The sequence below is a fragment of the Xiphophorus couchianus genome, chromosome 1 (genome assembly GCF_001444195.1).
Source record: "Xiphophorus couchianus chromosome 1, X_couchianus-1.0, whole genome shotgun sequence".
Classification (NCBI taxonomy): domain Eukaryota; kingdom Metazoa; phylum Chordata; class Actinopteri; order Cyprinodontiformes; family Poeciliidae; genus Xiphophorus; species Xiphophorus couchianus.
This window is the reverse complement of record NC_040228.1, coordinates 24,069,683-24,090,629: the sequence shown is the minus strand read 5'-3', so window position 1 is coordinate 24,090,629 and position 20,947 is coordinate 24,069,683. Positions and strand designations below refer to the sequence as shown.

The 20,947-nt window shown below is 41.2% G+C and overlaps 1 protein-coding gene and 1 long non-coding RNA gene across 14 annotated transcripts in view; one reads left to right on the top strand and one right to left on the bottom strand.

The window, feature by feature from the left end:
- Window positions 1–11,473: 11,473 nt before the first annotated feature.
- Window positions 11,474–20,947, top strand: part of rap1gapa (RAP1 GTPase activating protein a) — a 62,458-nt gene continuing 52,984 nt past the window's right edge. For 4 of the 12 annotated variants that reach the window (XM_028018570.1, XM_028018639.1, XM_028018523.1 and 1 more), the window contains exon 1: window positions 11,480–11,660. In XM_028018570.1, the coding sequence (XP_027874371.1) occupies window positions 11,617–11,660 (44 nt within the window). In that variant the 5' untranslated portion in view covers window positions 11,480–11,616. Of the gene's footprint in view, window positions 11,661–20,947 lie in introns of all 12 variants that reach the window. The other 8 variants (XM_028018530.1, XM_028018539.1, XM_028018590.1 and 5 more) reach the window with 6 other exon arrangements.
- Window positions 14,535–14,988, bottom strand: LOC114145188 (uncharacterized). 2 transcript variants are annotated; one of them, XR_003595627.1, is made up of 3 exons: window positions 14,974–14,988; window positions 14,708–14,896; window positions 14,535–14,626 (listed from the first exon to the last, which is right to left on the bottom strand). It is a non-coding gene; the product is annotated as an uncharacterized LOC114145188 (long non-coding RNA). The 2 variants fall into 2 exon arrangements; XR_003595626.1 differs by lacking the exon at window positions 14,974–14,988 and having other exon boundaries at window positions 14,708–14,932.

Here is a 20,947-nt window from a genome sequence, read left to right as displayed (position 1 = left end):
TGAACTGTCGTTTGGCCCGTAAGCACAAACGACAGTCAGAACCCGTCCCCCCACCCGTAGGCGGAGGGATGCTACCCCCTCGTTCACCGGGGTAAACCCCAACGTACAGGCGCCGAGATGGGGAGCAACAAGTATGCCCACTCCTGCCCGACGTCTCTCACCCTGGGCAACTCCAGAGTGGAAGTATGTCCAGCCCCTCTCAAGGAGACTGGTTCCAGAACCAGAGCCATGCGTCGAGGTGAGACCGACTATTTCTAGCCGGAACCTCTCGACCTCACGCACTAGCTCCGGCTCCTTCCCCACCAGAGAGGTGACATTGCACATCCCAAGAGCCAGCTTCTGCAACCGAGGATCGGACCGCCAGGGTCCCCTCCCTTGGCCGCCACCCATCACACAGTGCACCCGACCCCTTCGGCCCCTCTCACGGGTGGTGGGCCCATGGGAGGGGGGGCCCATGTTTCCTCTTCGGGCTGAGCCCGACTGGGCTCCATGGGTAAAAGCCCGGCCACCAGACGCTCGCCATCGTGCCCCCACTCCAGGCCTGGCTCCAGAGTGGGGCCCCGTTGACCCGCGTCCGGGCGAGGGAACACCAAGTCCAAGGTTTTCCTTTGTCATTGGGGTCTTCGGGCTGCACTTTGTCTGGTCCCTCACCTAGGACCTGTCTGCCTTGGGTGACCCTACCAGGGGCATGAAGCCCCAGACAGCATAGCTCCTAGGATCATTGGGACACTCAAACCCCTCCACCCCAATAAGGTGGCAGCCCAAGGAGGAGATATATATATATATATATATATATATATATATATACACATATATAAATTTAGATATAGATATCTTATATGACTTTGATATATAATTTAGATATCTTGCCCAGAAGGATAAATAGTTTTCAAATTTTTTTCCAATTTGTATAATTTATACATCTTAAACCAGGGGTCTCAAACTCCAGTCCTTGAGGGCCGCAGTCCTGCAACTTTTAGATGTGCCTCTGCTGCACCACACCTGAATAGAATAACTAGGTCATTAGTGAGGCTGGGAGAACTGATCTACACAAGGAGGAGGTAATTAAGCCATTTCATTCCAGTGTTTTGTACCTGTGGCACATCTAAAAACTGTAGGACAGCGGCCCTCGAGGGCTGGAGTTTGAGACCCCTGTCTTAAAGACTCTTTTTGTTCCATGTTGTTTACATTTTCTTTGTCCAAATCTCCCTTTAATTAATACATGTGGTTGTCTTATTTTCTGTTTAGAATTAGAAATAAAAATCTTACAATGAATGAACATGAGTACTGATGTTGAACGTGGGGGAAGCCGGAGCACCCGGAGTGAACCCACAGCTACACAGGGAGACGTTTCCCACCGTGCAGTCCTGGCTTTTTCATATTAAAATGTCCAATTAACAACAACAGTAGCTTTTTTTCCAATTAGCGCCAATCACCCAACCCACACATGGCTCCACCCCCCTTTTAAATCTAATATACTGGAGACATAAATTGATGTCTAAGCTGGATGGACGTTACTTCTGTCTTTGAACTGGCGCAGACATGAGGGAGTTAAAGCCTTTTTGATTCGCCTCCACAGAGAAATCTTTTTCATGGGGCTCTCTTCTGGTTCAGAGACGTTGTTCTGCTCAGCTGATTCTCCAGCTGGTCGAGTTTCTGATTCCTGAGATGTTGTTTGGATTCCATCTTCGTTAAATGTAACCTTCATCTGTGGAGGCGATGTTCTCTGTTTTTCTACAAGGCCACTCTCCCCTTCTGTGGAAACTACAGGAACCCTACCTGTTACGTCTTCTGAAACTTTGCAAGCTTTCATTGCTGCGTTTCTCTTCTTCTTACGTTTATATTTCTTTGACGGTTTTCTCTCATTTAGTTGTGTTGTGGACACCGTTTCTTCCTTGGTCGCCTGCTGTGGTTTACCGATGACTTTTTCATTTGTGTGAATCTCATTTTTGATGGTAGTTCTCTGATCCCCAACTGTTTCTGGTATAGGACCTTCTTGTAGTTCACTGTTTGCTCCAGAAATGTTTTCATTATTGACAGCTTTCAATTCACAGGCAGCTTTCATTGCTGCCTTTCTCTTGTTCTTACGTTTATATTTCTTTGATGGTTTTCTCACATCTTGCTGGCCTCCATTTATTTGGGTTTCAGAGACCGATTCTTCTTCAGTGATCTGCTGTACTTTAGCGATCTCTGTTCCTTTTGTATGAATCTCATTCTTAATGGAGACTCTCTGATCCTCAACTATTTCCGGTACTGAAACTTTTTGTTTACTGTTTTCTCCATTAATGTTTTCATTTTTGAGGGCCTCCAGCTTACAGGCAGCTTTCATTGATGCCTTTCTCTTGTTCTTATGTTTATATTTCTTCAATGGCTTTTTCTCATCTTGTTGGCCCTCACTTTGTTGTTTTGTGGAGACCGTTTCTTCTTCCATCGCCTCCTGTGGTTTACCGATGACAGTTTTATTTGCATGAATCTCATTTTTGATGGTAGCTGTCTGATCCCCAGCTGTTTCTGGTACTGAAATGTCTTGTTGTTCACTGTTTGCTCCAGAAACCTTTTCAATTTTACGGGTTTCCAATTTAGATGCAGCTTTCATTGCTGACTCTGTCCTGTTCTTACCTGTAGATCTCTTGAATATCTTGGTCTGCCGATCCTGATGCCCATTCAGTTGTGTTTCAGAGGGCTGTTTTTTTAGCAATAAAAAGAGCTCAGTTTGTGTCGAAATTGTTTGATAAACTGGTTTTATTTGGCATCTGGATTCCAAGACATCCATCTCAGTTTGCGTAGAAATTGTTCGTCGGACTGGTTTCAAGTGACATCTGGTTTCCAGCACATCCATCTCAGTTTGCGTTGAGACGGTTTGATAGACTGGTTTTAAAGGATAACTGGTTTCCTGTACATCCATTTCTGTTTGTACTGAAGCAGATTGATAATTGACTGTTTTCTGCTTAGGGCTTTCTTGTGAATCTGTCTGAATATGAACAGAAACCATTGACTTCTTTCTTTGTCTTCTCTCTGAGAGTACTTTGCTCATCATATCTTTCTCCTGTTGAAGTTTAGCATTTAGCTTTTTGTTTATATCGAACATCTCATCAAGCTGTTTCATTAAGTATTTCTGTACTTCGATGTATCCCAATTCAATCTCCTTAAATTTGGCAAGACACGTACTATTTGCTTGACTTGTCTTTTCAGAAGAATGGGGCAAATTTTGAATATCATTTAAACTCTCTCCTTGAACATTTTCCGCTGTTTTATTATCAGGAACCTTGGGTGTCTTGGGTGGCTGTAATTCCCTTTTGACAATGTTGTCGGATGCAACGTCTTCGACTCTAGGTTGGTTGGACTCCATTGTATCCTTTGCTTGTGTCAGGTTCTAAGCTAAAATCACTTCTCTAGAAACTCGGTAAAGACTTCACGTTAAGCTTGATGTCAATCTCCAAAAGAAATGTGCACCAAACAAAGTTGAAAATCTTACTGTGAACTGCTAAAGAAACGGCTGCTAGACGGTTGTGATGAAAGTAGATGATGAGCTTATATAATCGCTGGTGATGTCAGAATTCTGCCTTTGTAGTTATATTGTGATGTCACACTGTGATGTCACAGTGTCGTTTGATATTCAGAGCGGCTAGTCTGACGGATTTTTTATTAACACGAAAGATGCGCGCGCAACTTGACTGCAGAAAGAGTAAGTGGGCTTTTAAACTGTCACTGGTTGCCATAGTTACCATTGACTTGCGGTCAGGGGAGGCAAGTGAGGCAGAGCAACACCTGTCATAATGGAAAAATACAATTATAATCTGCCAGAGGAACAAGTACTTTTGATAAATATTAAGAAATTATTGATTTTAAAAAACCCTTTTAGATCTTCCTGAAAAGTTACTTGTAAGTAACTGTCTTAATTTAAGATATTTGCCCTAGCAACTAAACCAAAGATACTTGATAAGATTATGTTTTTGCAGTGTTCAGAGCAATGTGCAGAGATATCTCTCCGTCTCCCAAAGTATTTATGAAATGCTTAATCTGATCAGAGCATCTTCTTCCACATTTAAAAAACTTTAAATAAACTTAGCTTATTTCAACAATTCCCTCCTCCATAAATAGCAAATTTGTGAGGTGTACGACAGAGCCGTGAATCTCTGTTAATTTCTGCTTTGATGATCTTTTTGCCAGGTATACCCATTTGAAAATAATTACAAAAACTGTATTTTTCCCCCCACTTTTCAGTTATGCTTTACAATGTGTTGGCCTATCACATAAAATCCTGATAAAACACATAACATGACTGATGCATGGCTGCTTCAGTAGTTGGAACCGTTCCTCTCAAGAAAAAGCTCTTCCTTTAAAGTCATAGTTGAGGCCTTTCTGAGTGGATTTCCATGTCCTGCCTCTGAACCATGCTCTCTCTGTAAACTGTAAAACCCTCCACAGATGCAGAAAATGCCCAGCAGAGGGCACTTTGACTCTGTCTGCTGAGATGCACTCCTCACACTTTAATAATAAACGCATGCTGATGTACATGTTGCAACTTTTCTGTGCCTCCACATACAGACAAATTGGTCCATCATACAGTGATGTTTTGGTGGAAAATAAATAGTTTAAATTCAGTTTTCCCAGCCTGAGTTGAAAGCAAAAGGACTATAAGTTACCCTTTGGCTGTTTGTTATTTCTAAACCCAGCCAAGGGATTTAAAGTGGAGTGCTTTTTGGGCTCGGTCTGTCGGTGCTGTGGCGAGTGATCTATTGATCACCTGGCAAAGGGACAAAGTCTTCCTTAGTCGCAGGGATTCATCAATCGTGGAGCTGCCAGCAGAGAGATAGTATGGCACTGAAAATCTATTAGAAGAGAAATAGATCTTTCTCTGCAACGCAGATCAATATGCAACATGTCCTTGTGGCTGTTCCTTTATTCTCTGTCCAATCATAATTGTGTGAAGGAGATTGGCTGCCACGATATATTGATTACATAATCAATGCAGAATTGATGTCAAAATTAACTTATTGGTCCCTTCTTAGAAATCCGATGATGCCATTTATTATTTAAACAATAAGATGGACTGATGAAAACTATTGAAATGAGAACATAGAAATTACAAACACGGCAAAAACACAAATTCTAATCAAGTATTTTTGATCCTGGTGAAAATATCGGAGTACACCTGAAACAACACAAAAATATCAGACAAGTGACTTTTCAGTCAATAATTCCTTAATATTGATGAAAAGTACCAGTTCCACTGGCAGATTATTTCACTTATGAGAAAAATGTGTTCTGCCAGTGGAATAGTACTTTTCTTTAACAGGGACGTCTAATAAGAAGATAAATGAAGTGAAATGCAGCACAATCCTGGGGTAAAACTCTGTTGGAGGCTGCAAAAGATTTAAACTGCTGCAGCAGCCAGAGTTGGTTTAGATTAAAATCTGGTCATATGTTAGAATAGCTTGATAGGAGTCCAGAATGTTTTCCATCCATTCTGGCTGAAACTGACTTGTCTGCAAACACAATTAAGCAAAAAATATTAATGCGTAGATATGAAAAGCAAAATACTAACTGCAGTGAAAGTTGAAAGCAAGACACAGAAGCTTGTTTTGAGTAAATAATTTCTTAATATTGATGAAAAGTATCGACCGATTCAGTTTTTGTTTCTGTATCTGATCTTTTCATGACAGTCTGAACAACACAAGTCGGATATTTTTTCAATGCGACCCAGGCCGATATCCGATACGTATCCTATTCAAATGTGACCTAACGTCCAGGTCGCATCCATCCGACCTGAACGTCACTGATGCGCCAAACGTCACTATTCTGCGTCCTCTGCAAGCGGGAAGAGAAATAACAACAATGGCGGATAATAATGAGGATTAAGTTGTTAATATGCTTCTTCGGTCGGCAACAACTCCCAATATGTAAACTATGCTTCACTGTTAGCCTCCACGTTTACTTCCGCTAACACTAAGCACTTTTTCTTCTTTTTATAGTGGTTAACAAAACACTGAGCATGCTGACGTTATTGCGCCCTCTACTGGGCATGCCGGACACTTTCAGATCGTTTGCCCGTTCACACTGGAGATCACATACAGGTCGTCTATATTTGGAAGTGTGAATGACCACAGGGAAAAAAAAAAATCCTTTTTCACAAAAAATCGGAATTGGTTCACTTCATCCTTCAGTGTGAACGCAGTCTTAGTTCCACTGACAGATTATTTCACTTACAGCATGGGGAAAATATCTTGTTATAAGTAAAACAATCTGCCAGTGGTACAAGTACTTTTTAAAATCAATATTACTTAAAACAAGCTCCTATGTCTTACTGAAAAGTTACTTGTATGTTAGGTTTATCTTATTTCAAGTCTACTAAGATATTTGCTTTAGAAACTGGACCAGTAATGCTTGGTAAGATTTTGTGGTTTTGCAGTGTAAAAGCAGGACAGAGCTAATTTCCCCTCCTCTGTCCACCATATTATTCTGGCCCTGGGTCGTGCAGCCTATGAAAGGCCACAGTGTGCGAGATGAGGCTGTGTGTGGTTTCTCCCAGGGGCCAGAGTGACATGTGACCTCAGCAGGAGGAGGATGTGTTCGGTTCCTCCCCATCAGACAGACAGCGATCCATACTGTAACATCTTGTATCATTTTCAGTTGTCTGTTTTGTGGTGTGTTCAAAGCATGTTTAAAGTCCAGCAGAGGAAGTGAAAGTGATATATTTTTATAAATGTGTTGCATGAAGTGTAGAAGGGAGGAGAAGTGCTGAATTACAAATCAAATATGACACCTAATCCACCCTCAAATCTCTCACCGTGACAGTGTGGCATTAAAAAAAGCCCCCCGCCGCCTCCCCAGTGTGTCCTATCAGGTAATTCGAACCATCCAAAAATAACAAATGGCTTTAAATAATGTGCCTCGGCAGCAGCCGTGCCTGCTTACGCTCAGAGAGCTGCTGGAGCTGGAAAAGTGCATTGAAAATGGGATCTTCACTGAGCTAAAGCGCGGATTATTTCCTCATGCTTCAAAGCACAAATGGCCTTTGAATGTTCGCTCCCTTAAATATTTGCATGGCACCCCTTTCTCTACGAACTCTCCCTCTTTAAACATCCAAGTGCACCCAGTGTGTGAGCTCCTCGTTCATTCATATTAAGGAAAATATTTACGATGTAAACAGCACAGTGGTCACAAGCAGCACAGAGTAAATATTGGGGATTGATTGAGCTCTCTCCTTTTCATCAAGTCTGTAGCTTTTTGAAGTGGAAACAAACAAAAACAGCCTCTGGTTGAACCTCTGATTTGAGATATTTTTAATGGTAACAAACCAGAGAAAAACCATGTCAGTCATCTGCATTTTCAATTTCATTTCTAGATTTATTATTTTTTTTGTGCAAAAGACCAACAAAAAGTAGCCCAAGATTGTAAATTATGGATTTTAAAGTTTTTTTTATGTATTATTTTAAAATAATTTGATTCACCTTAATAAAAAGAGGGCCAAAACGGATAGATGCAAAATATATTTGTGGTAAAATACACAAAAAGACAAAACAAAACAAAACAAGAGATCTCTATTTCTTTTTCTTTTACTGTCAATCAACACAAAGTGTTTTGAAAATAAAAATAAAAACTGACATTTTCTACAAAAATCTTGGGAATTCCTGAGTATCAAATGTTGACAAATTTTCAACTTTTGAATCTCAGAAAATTACAAAAGTTGCAAATTAATTTCAATTTATGATTCTTTTGTAGATAAAGAAATTAATGTAGCTACTTTATTTGCTTGATTTCATTTTTTTTTTCTACTTTTGATTCAACAATTTTGGCCCACATGACAAAACGTTTGGACACCCCTGGTCTGTGCTAACCTTTGAACATCTTGTGAGGCTGCAGGATGAAAACAATGAGAAAAGCACAAAACTAGTAGATAAAATTGATGCGTTTTAAATTTTATACTCGTATAAGGCAAACACATTAAAGTATACAGAGAAAATTAAGTTCTGGCCAGATTCACAATCCACAGCCTGAGGAGAAAATACTTGCTATGTTGTTGCGTAAACAACATCCGCTTCCTTAAAGGCAGGTATGTCCTTCATCTTCTCCGCAGATTTCCTGCGAGGTGAAAGCAGGACTGAGGATGAATGAGAGGTTTTTACCTCCGTTCTGTCCACTCCCTCTCATCTTTTATGTCCTACGCAGCAGGCATGCTCCAGCATCTATCCTCACTGCTATCCTTTCGTCGGCACAGGCTGGAAATAAATTATTGAGTTTATGGGGCAGTATTTTAGTCAGTCACAGACACCGAGTGGGAGGAAAAGTGCTTTTTATGCCTATAGTTTACAACAAAATCAATCAGTGCAAGTTTAAATATGTTGATGTTGTCCAAAATCTGTGTTTTGGCTGTTTTTAGCCATTTTACTTTGTCGTTGTGACAAAGACTTGTAATTATTTGTCAGGGATCTCAGTTTGTTTACCCTTGGGAGTCTTTTTCTGTGAATCTACTTTCTGTTTTTGGACAAAAGAAGAGCCTGAACTGCTTGCAGCTCTGGGACTTGTTCCCGAGGTGATGTGATTAAAGGCTTCTGTCTGGGCAGCGCCCATTTAAATGTCTTAAAAACATTACTGCTACTTTAGCTAATTGAATTATAGAGAGAGATGACTGACACTTCTAACAAAGCTGACATGTGAAATCAACAATGTGGCACCTAAATAACCCAGGCTGTGTTTATACTGTCCTAAAAAGCACCCAAAGTTTAGATATTACATCTTCAGACTGACTTCACCTCCTGAGTGGGTCTGAGTGCATATTTTAAATGCAGCGGAAATCTCAAATTCAGAATGTTTCAAAATGTTTTTTTGATTTTTGTCGACTTCAGTCGAAGGAACATAAGTAGATAAGTCAGAAAGTAAGACAATGCTTGGTTAGACTTCTGCATAATTTGAAATTGTTTGCAAACAAAGGGGACGTAGGACGATGTACATTCAGTTCCCTTTTCGTCTGATGGCTATTTTTAATATAAGGATTCTGCAGGTTGTGAAGCTCCTACATGAAATTAACTTGGTTATAATATTCAGACAATGTGCCACTTTAAACACAGCTTTATCTCTTGATTCTACAGATCGGACATAACATATACAGCTCCATGTGTAATAAATTCTCTTTTTGCTCCTTTTATTGCTATTTTGAGCTCCACTGAAATGATAGGCAACTTTAACCTGATTCCTTTGTGTTTTGATATGACTCCTTGATAATTCAGCCTGGAACAGATTACAGTGCAGTTCTATTTAAAAGTGTACTGACTAAACTGTGATTGTAACATTTAATGAGTAGTTTGTGCAAAAACCTAAAGTACAGCTTTGAAGGCCGTGCACAGAAAAGTACATTGTGGTTTTTAAGAATTAGACACCTGGAGACAAAAACTGGCATGTTTTGAAAGTTGTAAAACCCCAGCATACACAGCTTTGAACTGCTATTGCCAGTCATATCAATATTTGTTATCTGACACTTTCTTAGAAGCAAGGGATGTCCAAAGTGTGGCCTGGGGGCCGTTTGTGGCCCTCGGACTAATTTTGTGCAGCCCCAAACTGCAATTAAAAAAATTCAACAAATCTACCCACAGATGCAGATGGAGAGTTTTAATTTGTAATCAGTAAATATTGGGCGTCTTTATTTGCTTGATTTTAGGTTATTTTCTTTGGCTCGCCACTCTACGTTTGAGTCTAAATTTTTGGCGTAAAGTTTGGACACCCCTGTTTCGAGCCATGCATCTGTCCAGAACAATTACTACACGGCAAAGAAGTAAAACCAACACAATCAGCCAAGAACTGTGAGGATTTTAAAATAAAGCAGTGATGTAATTATGGAGCAGTGATGTAATTATGGAGCAATGATGTAATTGTCTTTCAGCCTGATTGTGGTTGTTTCATAAACCCATTGATTAATTAAGTGCTCAGTAACCAGAAGTGCTTTGCAGTTAATGTGATGCAGGCATCACCGTTGGTACTCTGAGATTTTTACTTCCTAGATTGGTGCTTTTTTTTTTTGATGGATTTATGATTAAAAGCTAGATTAAGTGTCTTCCAGCTAATAACAGTCATACTTCTTACCCGTCTCTGCTCCTTATGACGCTGACCTTCCATAAAAAACAACGTGAACGCTTTGACAGTCAGCACCTTTCAGACAGCTGGCTGATGCTTGATCTCGGTCCCTTTTATTCAATAATCTGGGGCAGCATTAATGCATCGTTGTCGACGCTGGTCGTTAATCAGGCGCAACAGGAAAGTCCAGAGACTCAATTTAATCAGTGCAGATGCAGTAAAAGCACTGCAGGCATAACTCTGAGTTAACATTCCCCTTTGTGTGCACGCCAGAGGCTTGCAGAAGATGAAGAGATAAGAAAGTCGTTCAGAGGTCGTCACCTGCCGTGCGGTACGCAGGAGTGGAGCAGTTCAGCAGAGAACATGTCCGTTATTGAGACATATCTGAGGAATGCTCATCTGATGTCTACAACTTGTTGGATTAGCTGTCCTGTTGTGGAAAAAGAGGAAGAACCGGTGTTACTAGACTGTTACATAAAGTCAAACTCTCACTGATATGCTTCCTTTTAGAAGAAAAAAGCTGAATTATCTGACTTACATTGTTTTTTGAGTGCATTTAAATGAATAAAACAAATTTAACTTAAAGTGTTTCCTCTGTATGCCTATAATACACACATTTAACATATTATGTGGACGTTTGGGGCTAATTTACAGCCATTGTAATACAAAATGTAATACAAAAAAAAAATTCTATATGAATACTACAGAAAGTGAGATACTGGGAACACACAAACCCGTTATTTTTTAAATCAAATGTCCTGAAATTCTGGGATCGTGTAACATTTAAAACTGTACGATTCATGTTTAAAGTAACTTGGACACAAAATAAGAAAGGTTTTGTGGCAGAGAGGGGGAAGGAAATTTAAATAAAAAAAGCAATATATTAGAACAACCAAAAAGAGCTTTTGTTTATCAGTGTGGATTGAATGATGAGTTTTAAAAAAAGTACAAATATAAGCCATAAACAGTTTAAAAAGGGCCAGAAATGCTTAAAAATGTATAAATAACTGTACATTTAAGGAGGAGAATGTGAGATTTAAGTGGAAATAATTTAAGTTTATCAGGTGTTTGGAGATTTGAATGTTTATAAGTTGATGAGAGAGAGGCAGGAAATCATAAGATGTATCGATACCTGCTCCTTTTCGGACAAGTAATGTACAATTGCACGTCGATCGTGCGTGATAATTGTTTTAATTTCTATCAGAAATAAATAAATAACATAAACAAGAGGGAGGACGCGTCGTGTTTGTGTGGAAAGCTTGTCCCTGCGTCTCCTGGTCAGCAGCCCCCGTTTCTTCACAGCCTTCCTCCTCAGTGTCCTCCTCATCCTCTTTCTTCTCTGTCCGTGAAGGAGGCGTGGGGGCTAAAAGAGGAAGAGGAGGAGGAGGAGGCAGGGCATGTCAGGCTTTGGGGAGTGGAGCACAGGCGGCAGGCAGTGCATACAAACACACACCCCGACACGCACACAAACACGCTCAGTCAGCGTAAGTGAACCAAGCGCCGGCTCCACTCAGCTGTGAGTTGACTGGCTCTGTTTTCGCCAGTATGCCGCAGAGGAAGAGGAGTTTCACTTTTGGAGCCTATGGAGGGTAAGAATGAATGAGACTGATTCCTAATGACTCGCTTTAATGTGTGACTGAGTCTGAGTCTCTGTTATTAGCTGCTGCTTCGGTGACTGCGGAATATTTTCTACTTTGCCGTTCCTACACGGGAATGATGTCATTTTTATCGCCTTATTCCTGCATGTCTTTCTTTGTGTATTTATATCTTTTACTAATGTTGTTCAAGCATGAGATTTTGATACTTGAACGGGATCAGTGTGACCAATAAATGAACTTAAAATGGGGGGACATAAAACATTCCAATAGTATTAATCTACAGAAAAAGACAGCAGTTATACATATATATATTTTAGATATTCTTGCTTTTTATTCAGCATTTTTTTTAAGGTTTGTTGGTTTTTGCTGCGGCATTTTCTTTATTTTCTCTGACATGCTGGAATGTTTGCAGGACACAAAGCATTAGTCAGCAAGTATTTTTGATGGGCATGAGGTAAATAGGTGTCCCGGTGCAACTGTTGCCTGGCAGAAGAGATCGATTATGTGTTTGTGTTTGAAAATGGCCTGCAGAATGTCTTAAAAATATGCTACTGTTAATTAAGAGGTTGCTAAAATGACCGAGCGGTACCAGCGTTGGTACACACAGAACACATGTTCTGAATTTTCCTGTTCAGATCACGAACTCTTGGCCTGAAAAATGATCCCATGTGTGAAGAAGGCTTGTAATTCTCCAGAGGAAAGTGCATGCTGAGCATGAACGCAGCTTTGCACTTTTTTCCCGCCTGCCAGCATATTCAGGTTTCCAGTTGTCAACGTTGCGAACATGTTTATGTACATGCAGTGTTGATGCTGACAGAAAAAAAATCATAAACTTTTAAGACGGCAGCTTCGCTCTTGATCTGAGGAAAACTTGTTGCTGCAATTAGGCATGTCACGATAATTAATAAATCAATTAATCTCATGAGAAATTAAACCAAGCTCGCTTGCATAATTTATCGTTTTTCTCTTTTTCTTCCAAAACTGGATGATAAAAGTCTTTAGTCTGGTGTTTTAGTCTCAACTATCCTTTATTTTGAAAGGCAGTTTTGCTTACAAAAACTTCACAATTAATTAAATTTTTTGTTTCCGTTGTTTTGTTTGTTTATTTTTGGATATTTAAAATGTCTCCCAGTTCCGGTGTTAAATGTTCAATAGTATTTAAAGCTTATTGATCTTTGAGAATGGGTTCTTGCATTGTTATACAGTTCTATTACTTTAAAATGGTCTCAAAACAACAATATTATAGTTTATCGTGATAACTTCTGGGACGATTTATCGTCCAGCAAAATTTGTTATCGTGGCAGACTTAGCTGTAATTTTTCAATAATTTTATGGACGAGCATATCTTGTTTTCACCAACATTCACGTTTGAATCTCAAACCCTTTCATTTGGGGTGCCACAGGGTTTATCTTTAGTACCCCTTCTATTTGGTGATACATTCATCGTCGAGAGTCAAACTAATTTTCGTTTTGGGCCAAATCAAGATCATAAAGGCTCTTAAAGGGCCGGTTGTACCAGAATGTATTGATAAAACTTGTTCACAAACTGTTAAAATATCAATAAATTCTTAAAATTAAATAATATTATTGAAAAAATTTTCAGTTCCTTCAGGATTTTGCAATTCTTCTTGTGATTTTTTTTAATACCAAAAATGAAAGTGTTTGTGGTTCTAATTTGGAAATATTTGCGATATTTGCACTAATTTATGACAGTGAATTTGACTTTTTATTACTCTCTGTGTAGCTCATGGAATTTAATCTGACATCAGTTAAAGTTGAGGCAGCTGTTCAGTACAATAAAGAAAGTTTTTGACAATTTGAGAAAAATCCACAATAAACTCTCAATTGTTAGCACAGAAAAGTGCTAAATTTTGCGTGAATTTTGACGCTAACTCTCCAGGAGGGACTGATAACGTTTGTTAGTAAATAGATAAAAACTGCATTGATTTGATTGATGGCATAATATTTAAGCACACTTAGTGTTTTGTCTAGAATCTAGAGGGCCACATAAGAAGCTACGGCGGGCTGGATTTGGCCCACAGATTTGGCCTTGAGTTTGACACATGTTGTCTCGGGCTTATAATAAAAAAAAGTTTGATCTTTTTTAACCTCTTTATGCTGATGACTCCTGTTGCTTTGGCTCTCTGAATACCACAATGTTTGATGAAATGGCTGACTCGTATCGTGATTAACACTTGCATTCGGACATTTTGTTATTGTCCCTGACCTCTACATCGTTCTGCTTACATCTCCGACCCCGCAGCGCTTCATATCTCATCTTGTAATCTGAGATTACCTGGTCACAGGTTGTATTAACACCAGAGGAGATGGATCTTTAAAATTAATGGCACCTTGGTTGTGAATTGGGCTTTTTCATTATTTTTGTTAGAAAATCCTTAATTTGATAAATTATGATAGCTTTATTCTGTTTTATGTTATGTATGGTTTGTTTTAACCCGATTTATATAAATACAGCTCTGTTAAAACTGAAGAGCCCACTGCACTGAACCCGACTGAAAACCTCCTGGTTATTCTCAAATATTGATTTTTGAGTTAAAACATCAGTATTGTTGTTTCTAAATCAATAGAAACTTGTTTTCTTTGCATTATTTGAGACCTGAAAGCACTCCATCTTCTTCGTTATGTTGACCGCTTCTCATTTTCTGCAAATAAAAGCAACATTTTTGCTTGGAATTTCAGAGACATGTTGTCAATAGTTCATGGAATAAAAGAACAATGTTCATTTTCCTCAAACTTATACCTATAAAAAATAAAATCAGAGAAACTGATAGTTTTGCAGTGGTCTTGTCATGTTTGGTTCCAGTTTATGAACCCACATGCACGAACACAATCAGGAGACGCGTGTGCAAAACAATAATGAAGTTTATTGACAAGAGGGAATAGGGTTGGGGAGAAAACACGGAGCAGGAGTCTGGAAGGGGCAACCAGTTCAGCCACTGTCAACGAGGAGAAGCTGTTAGAATATACGAATTCAGGAAGGTGGATGAATATATATATTGACGAAGGGAAAGGCTTACTAGGAGCGGATGGATGTTTCCTTTGGAGCAACAACGGACCCAGGGGCGGCGTGGAGAGGCAACGAACCGTTGGAGGGCGGACAGGTAAGTCAGACTGAGTGGAGGAGCGAACTGACGGCTGGTCGGAGTCCGGGACAAACGACCCACAGAACTCTCCTCTCGGAAACCTCCGGAGGAATCCAGGTAAACCTGACAACAGGAAAAAAACACAGGAGGCGATTATCTCAGGAAATGCTCAGAGGGCCAACTCAGGAACGATTTGTTACCAAGGTAAACAAACACTCAGGCAAGGAAGTGTCAGCTCGCCGCTTCTTAGATACTCCCAGCCTCAGTCAGACAATGCGCCACAGGTGTGTCCCCGGGTTTGACCCGACGCCTCTCCAGGGGCTCTGCTCCTAGGCGGCATCTGGTGGAGGAAGTGGGAAGCAGCAGGCTTCCACAAAAAACAAAACAAAACACCGATCCTGACAGTACCCCCCCCCCCTCAACGGACGCCCCCTGGCGGCCGAGAAGAGGTGGACGGCAGAGAGGCGGCGTAGTCCCTTATCAAAGAGGGGTCAAGAATAAAAGAACGGGGAACCCAGGAACGGTCCTCCGGGCCGTAGCCCTCCCAGTCGATGAGGTACTGAAACCCACGACCTCGCCGACGGGAGTCCACAATCCGGCGGACGGAGTATGCCGGGTGACCGTCAACATCACGGGCGGGAGGAGGGGGTTCGGCCGGAGGGCAAAGGGGGCTCGACCGGACCGGTTTGACCTGGGAGACATGGAAGGTGGCGTGAATACGTAAGGAGGAGGGCAGACGAAGCTGTAGAGCCGTCGGACTGACAACCGACAAAATCTCAAACGGACCAATAAATTTGGGTGACAACTTCCTGGACAATGACTTTAGGGGAATATCCTTAGTGGACAGCCAAACCTTCTGACCAGCTGTATAGACTGGAGCCGGCGTCCTCCTGCGGTCGGCCAGACGTTTGTTTCGTGCGGCTGTGTGGTTGAGTGCGGTTACAGTCTCCTTCCATATCTTATTGCAACGGCGGATATGATGCTGAACTGAGGTTACCGAAATCTCGCCCTCGTCAACGGATAACAAAGGTGGTTGGTACCCCAGGGAGACCTCGAACGGAGACAACCCTGTAGCAGAAGAGATGTGGCTATTGTGGGCGTACTCGACCCAAGGGAGATGCTGAGCCCAGTCTTCGGGGTTGGAGGAGGAGATGCAGCGTAAGGTAGCCTCCATCTCCTGGTTCATCCTCTCGGTTTGCCCGTTGGTCTGGGGATGATAACCGGAAGAGAGAGCAGTTTTGGCACCCAATGCAGAACAGAACTGTTTCCAAACCTGTGATGTGAACTGGGGGCCCCGATCCGACAGGATCTCTTGAGGCATGCCATGCAGCTTGAAGACATGCTTAATCAATAACTGGGCGGTCTGAGCAGAGGTGGGAAGCTTGCGGAGAGGAATGAGATGGCAGGATTTCGAAAAGCGGTCAATGACAGTAAAAATGGTGGTCATACCTTTAGACGGGGGTAGTCCAGTAACGAAGTCTATGGCAATGTGCGACCAGGGTCTCTTGGGAATGGGAAGGGGCTGTAACAACCCTGCGGGAGGCTGGTGAGATGACTTGTTTCTCGAACAGACGGGGCAGGCGAGAACAAACTCCTTCACATCCTTGTGAACAGAGTCCCACCAAAACCTTCGATTAATTAACCCGACTGTGCGGCTCATACCTGGGTGTCCGGAGAATTTGGATGAGTGTATCCACCGTAGGAAGCGGGATCGGACGGAGGTGGGAACATAGATTCTCCCTTGGGGACAGGACTCGGGTGGGGGCTCCAGGCGTTGAGCCTGACGGATTATAACCTCTATTTCCCATGTCACCACCCCTACGGTGCAGCTAGGGGGTCATTAATGTACTTCTCCATGGTTTGGCGTTCGGGCCGGGAGATATTGTACAGACGACTGTTGGGTAGTGGGGCGCCAGGCAGAAGGTCGATGGCGCAGTCGTATGGACGATGAGGTGGAAGTGACAGGGCTTTATCTTTATTAAATACAGGCGCTAGATCATGGTATTCAACGGGTACAGAAGAAAGATCGGGGGATTCACTCTCAGAAGGATCCTTAGTTGGGGAGCTCGAGGGAATAGCGGAACGAAGGCAAGTAGCATGACAGTTGGACGACCAGGACTCTATGTGAGCTTTAACCCAGTTAATGTGAGGGTTATGGGCAGATAACCAGTTAAATCCTAGAACAATGGGAGAACTGGCAGCACTGAACACAAAAAAGGATATTGATTCAGTATGGTTACCTGAAACGACAAGACAGACTGGCTTGGTTTTGTGTGTGATATGAGGTAATGCTTTACCGTTAAGGGCAGCAACACGGAGGGGAACCGGCAGTGGTTCAACCTCAATGGACATCTGCTTGGCCAGAGTTGAGTCGATTAGATTTTGTTCGCAGCCCGAGTCGATAAGTGCTGACAGGGGAAGAGACAAGTGATTATTTATGAGAGTTGCCGGTAGGATGAGACGAGATTGGGTTGTGGGTGTTGGCTCCAACAGTCTCCTCGTCGTTACTGTCGGATCTGGGGGTTTAAACGGACTTGACAGTTGGCAATGAAGTGGCCAGACTCACCACAGTACAGGCAAAGACGTGAATGTAACCTCCTACGTCTCTCCTCCGGGGTTAAGTGAGTTCGCCCCAGCTGCATGGGTTCAGGCTCCGGAAGAGGTGTCGATGCCGGGGATTCAGGACAAATAGCAGGTAGGTTCTGAAAATGGGATCTAAAAGGTGAGTCACGACGGTTTCGTTCTTTAGCACGTGATCTGATGCGGTTATCTATCTTTATGGTGAGTTTAATGAAATCTTCTAAAGTCTCTGGTTCATCTAAAGTGGCTAGTTCATCCTTTACCTGCTCACTCAGAGCGTGGAAATAAGCGCTCTTTAGCGCAGCTGCGTCCCAACCAGATGCTGCAGCTTTAATTCTAAAGTCAATAGCGAACTCAGAAACTGTTCCTTGACCCTGCTTGAGAGTCCACAGCTCTCGGGAAACTGAAGTCTTGTCGGTGTCACGACAAAAAACCTGCTTAAATTCCTTCACAAACTCAGAAAATGTGCACCCAAAGTTGGTGGGGGAGGGAAACTTAGCCTCAGCCCACTCCAGAGCACGTCCAGTTAGCAAGGATAACATATAAGCTATTTTGGCATTATCATGGCGAAAGCTCTGAGGTGAGTGGTTGAAAATGATTCCACATTGCAAAATAAAGCCTTTACACTTCCTCACCTCACCACAGAATTTTTCAGGCGCTGGCGGTCGTACCTCCGAAAACGTGGCGTGGCTAATAGGATCCGGAACTTGAGCTGCCGCTGGTGGTGCGCTCGGGTCCTGTGCTGGTGAAGAAAAGCTATATTAAAAGGCAGAGCTCTTGTTTATATTCAGGGGAGGACTAGAGAAAAGTCAACCTGCTCAACTGTTACAATCTCATACTTTAAGGAGTTAACGAGGATACTTTTTGGATACTTCCACAAAGTGTATACTTGAACACGCCATCACAGTATTGAAGCCTAAAGTAGCATTCATCCCATTGGTTGTGGCTGTGTTTTCAAAGAGTAAGGAAAGTGAAACAGAAAATAGAGATAGGAAATGGTTGATCAAATGCTAACACTTCCAAGAGTATCAAATCAAATCAAATTTTATTTGTATAGCACATTTCAGCAGCAAGGCATTTCAAAGTGCTTTACATCCATCATATCAAACACAGAAACACAATGCAACATAGAATCAACAATCAAAACACAACATTAAGTCACGTTCCATCAATAAATTTGTAATTGATTTCGTTTCAAATACAATCCTAAACAGGTGGGATATTATCGGAGGAGACGCACAAAACTATCACTGCACCTGACCCACAAGAACACAACCACATCTCCAACGTACATCATGTGCCTGTCGCAAAACCAGCACAAACCACACAAATACAGTCCACATGCCCATAACGTGCATGGCCCACTAAAACAGCTGACCTATTCTGCTGTTTTTTTCTTTACAAATTATGCTAAATTATAAAAATGGGAAAACAAAGCCTACCCGTGTGATCCACAGGAGGTGGAGGATGGAGATTCCCATGTTCAGGTGGTGTATAAGGTGTCCAGAAGAAAGTCCAGAAGGTGAAGCAACAGTATATGCTTAATTTCTACTCTTTGGGCAAACATTTAGACTAGATTTAATTGTTTAACCCGCAGTTTTAGCACGATGCTCAGAAAGAGTGCGGCAGATGTCACGGTTGTCCAACCTGATAACCCGTCAGCTCTTCAGTTCGCAAAACCACAAAGAAAAAGTTAATAAACCAGCAACCCCACCAGAACCGTGCTCGCGATAAAAAGCTCAGGCAGGATCCAAACAACCGCCGGAGGGATCAAACTCTGCTCATTAATTTTTAGCTTACAGAAAAAGCGCCAAGCCATCAAATAAGCAAAAGTAATCTGATATACCTGTGCCCACCCCACAGACTCACACAGATGCGGGCTTCATACAAGACGCTTTGACACAAAAGGTCTATTTTCTCTGCAATTTTGTTAATTGCAAAGAGGATTAGATAATAAACAAAACAATCCCATAACTATTTACGTAAAGGAAAATCTCAGGGTAACCTGCATAGCTTCACGCGCTACTGCCAGAAGGGTTGGAGGTGGTTCAGATGTCTTTTCAGGACGCTTAAGAAGTGTTCCCACTAGGAGAAGAGGTGTATGCTGAGCCAAAGAACGGATGCATAGATTGGTCTGCTGTATTTGACCTCGTTATTTGTTGTTTGTTTCATCTTCTGCAGCTAGTGGAACAATTGATTGAAGACAGTGGGGGAGTGAACGAGCTTTCTATTTTAAGCAAACAGTAATTTTTTTGTGTGTGGCAGTGGCCTGGAAAGGCATTACTCTTGACATTTTGGTATGTCAGCCTGATAGATCAGCGGGGGATGTGTAATACACCCTGCCTGCTTCATTTTATTGGCATTCAATGAAAGAAATGCAGTCGCCAAGGAGCTCAAGATACAAGAAACCGCTCTCCCAATCAACCTTTGATGTAGCTGGTATTTGTTTGCACAAGGTAGATCATGACCTCGCTGAGAATTGCTATTTTCTACAAAAAGGTTTGCAGTCCAGATTGATCATGAAGTTGTAAAAATAACTTTTTTCTGTCTATTACTTGTAGAAGATCACATGTTTGTTAATAAGATGATGCATACTATAGCTATGTGGCTTTGTCTGGTGGCTCTGCTCATAAACTCCTAATCATGACAGAGCTATGAACTGCTAAATGAGCGCCCTCACAGTCTGAACAATGAAGCTCTATGTTGCATAGAAAAGCTGGAAGAATGCTCGTCAGTCCTGTGAAAAAAAGAAAACAGCTGAATGGAAAGATCGGCATTGTTTTGAAATCTGAGATGTTCTCTGTTGTTATTGGTAAGGTCATCTGGTTATTTGAAAAATGCCATTCCTGCAAGTAAACAAGAAGACAAAAAAATGAGAACAGTTTGGTTTATTCTGCAGATTCTGAGAGGAATTTAACATTTTAGTCTGAATGAAAAAATGTTCCTTTATATTCATATATATAAATCAGCCTTTTTTGACAACTTGTTGTTTAAACCTTACACTGTAAAACATTTAAAGGTGGTTTAACCTGAAAATGAAAGTCCACCTGCTGCCTTAAAAATGCAATTAAAGTCAACAATTAAATTATTTTGGTTTTAACTCAGAAATTAAAGTTCATGAAGTTGATTTAACAACAAATACAAGTTGTCTAAACATTGTTTTTAAGTTAATAAATCTTGAATTGTGGGTTTTAACGTAATGTTGCGATTTAAACCAAATAATTATTTCACAATATACAAGAAAAAAACTTCCCTCACAAAGTTAAAGAGCCACATTTCTCTGTTATTTTAACTCACATTATCAAGTTAAAATATCTACTTATTTTACTTTAGAATAATTTAAATTTTTGTTTCAAATTGCAAGAACAAAATTTCTGATCTGATAATGAATTTTATTAAATATTACAATGAATTCAGCTCAGAAACATTTAGTGTGAACAGGACATTATCATGAAGCATTAAAATAAACATTTTCTTTAATAACACACAAGAGTCAGATCAATATAACGCACTTCCAAGCTGCTAAGCATTCTGGGAAATAGTTCCCACTCCTGTCTTTTTCTTCTTTCAGTTTTTTTAAGTGCTAACCTAAAA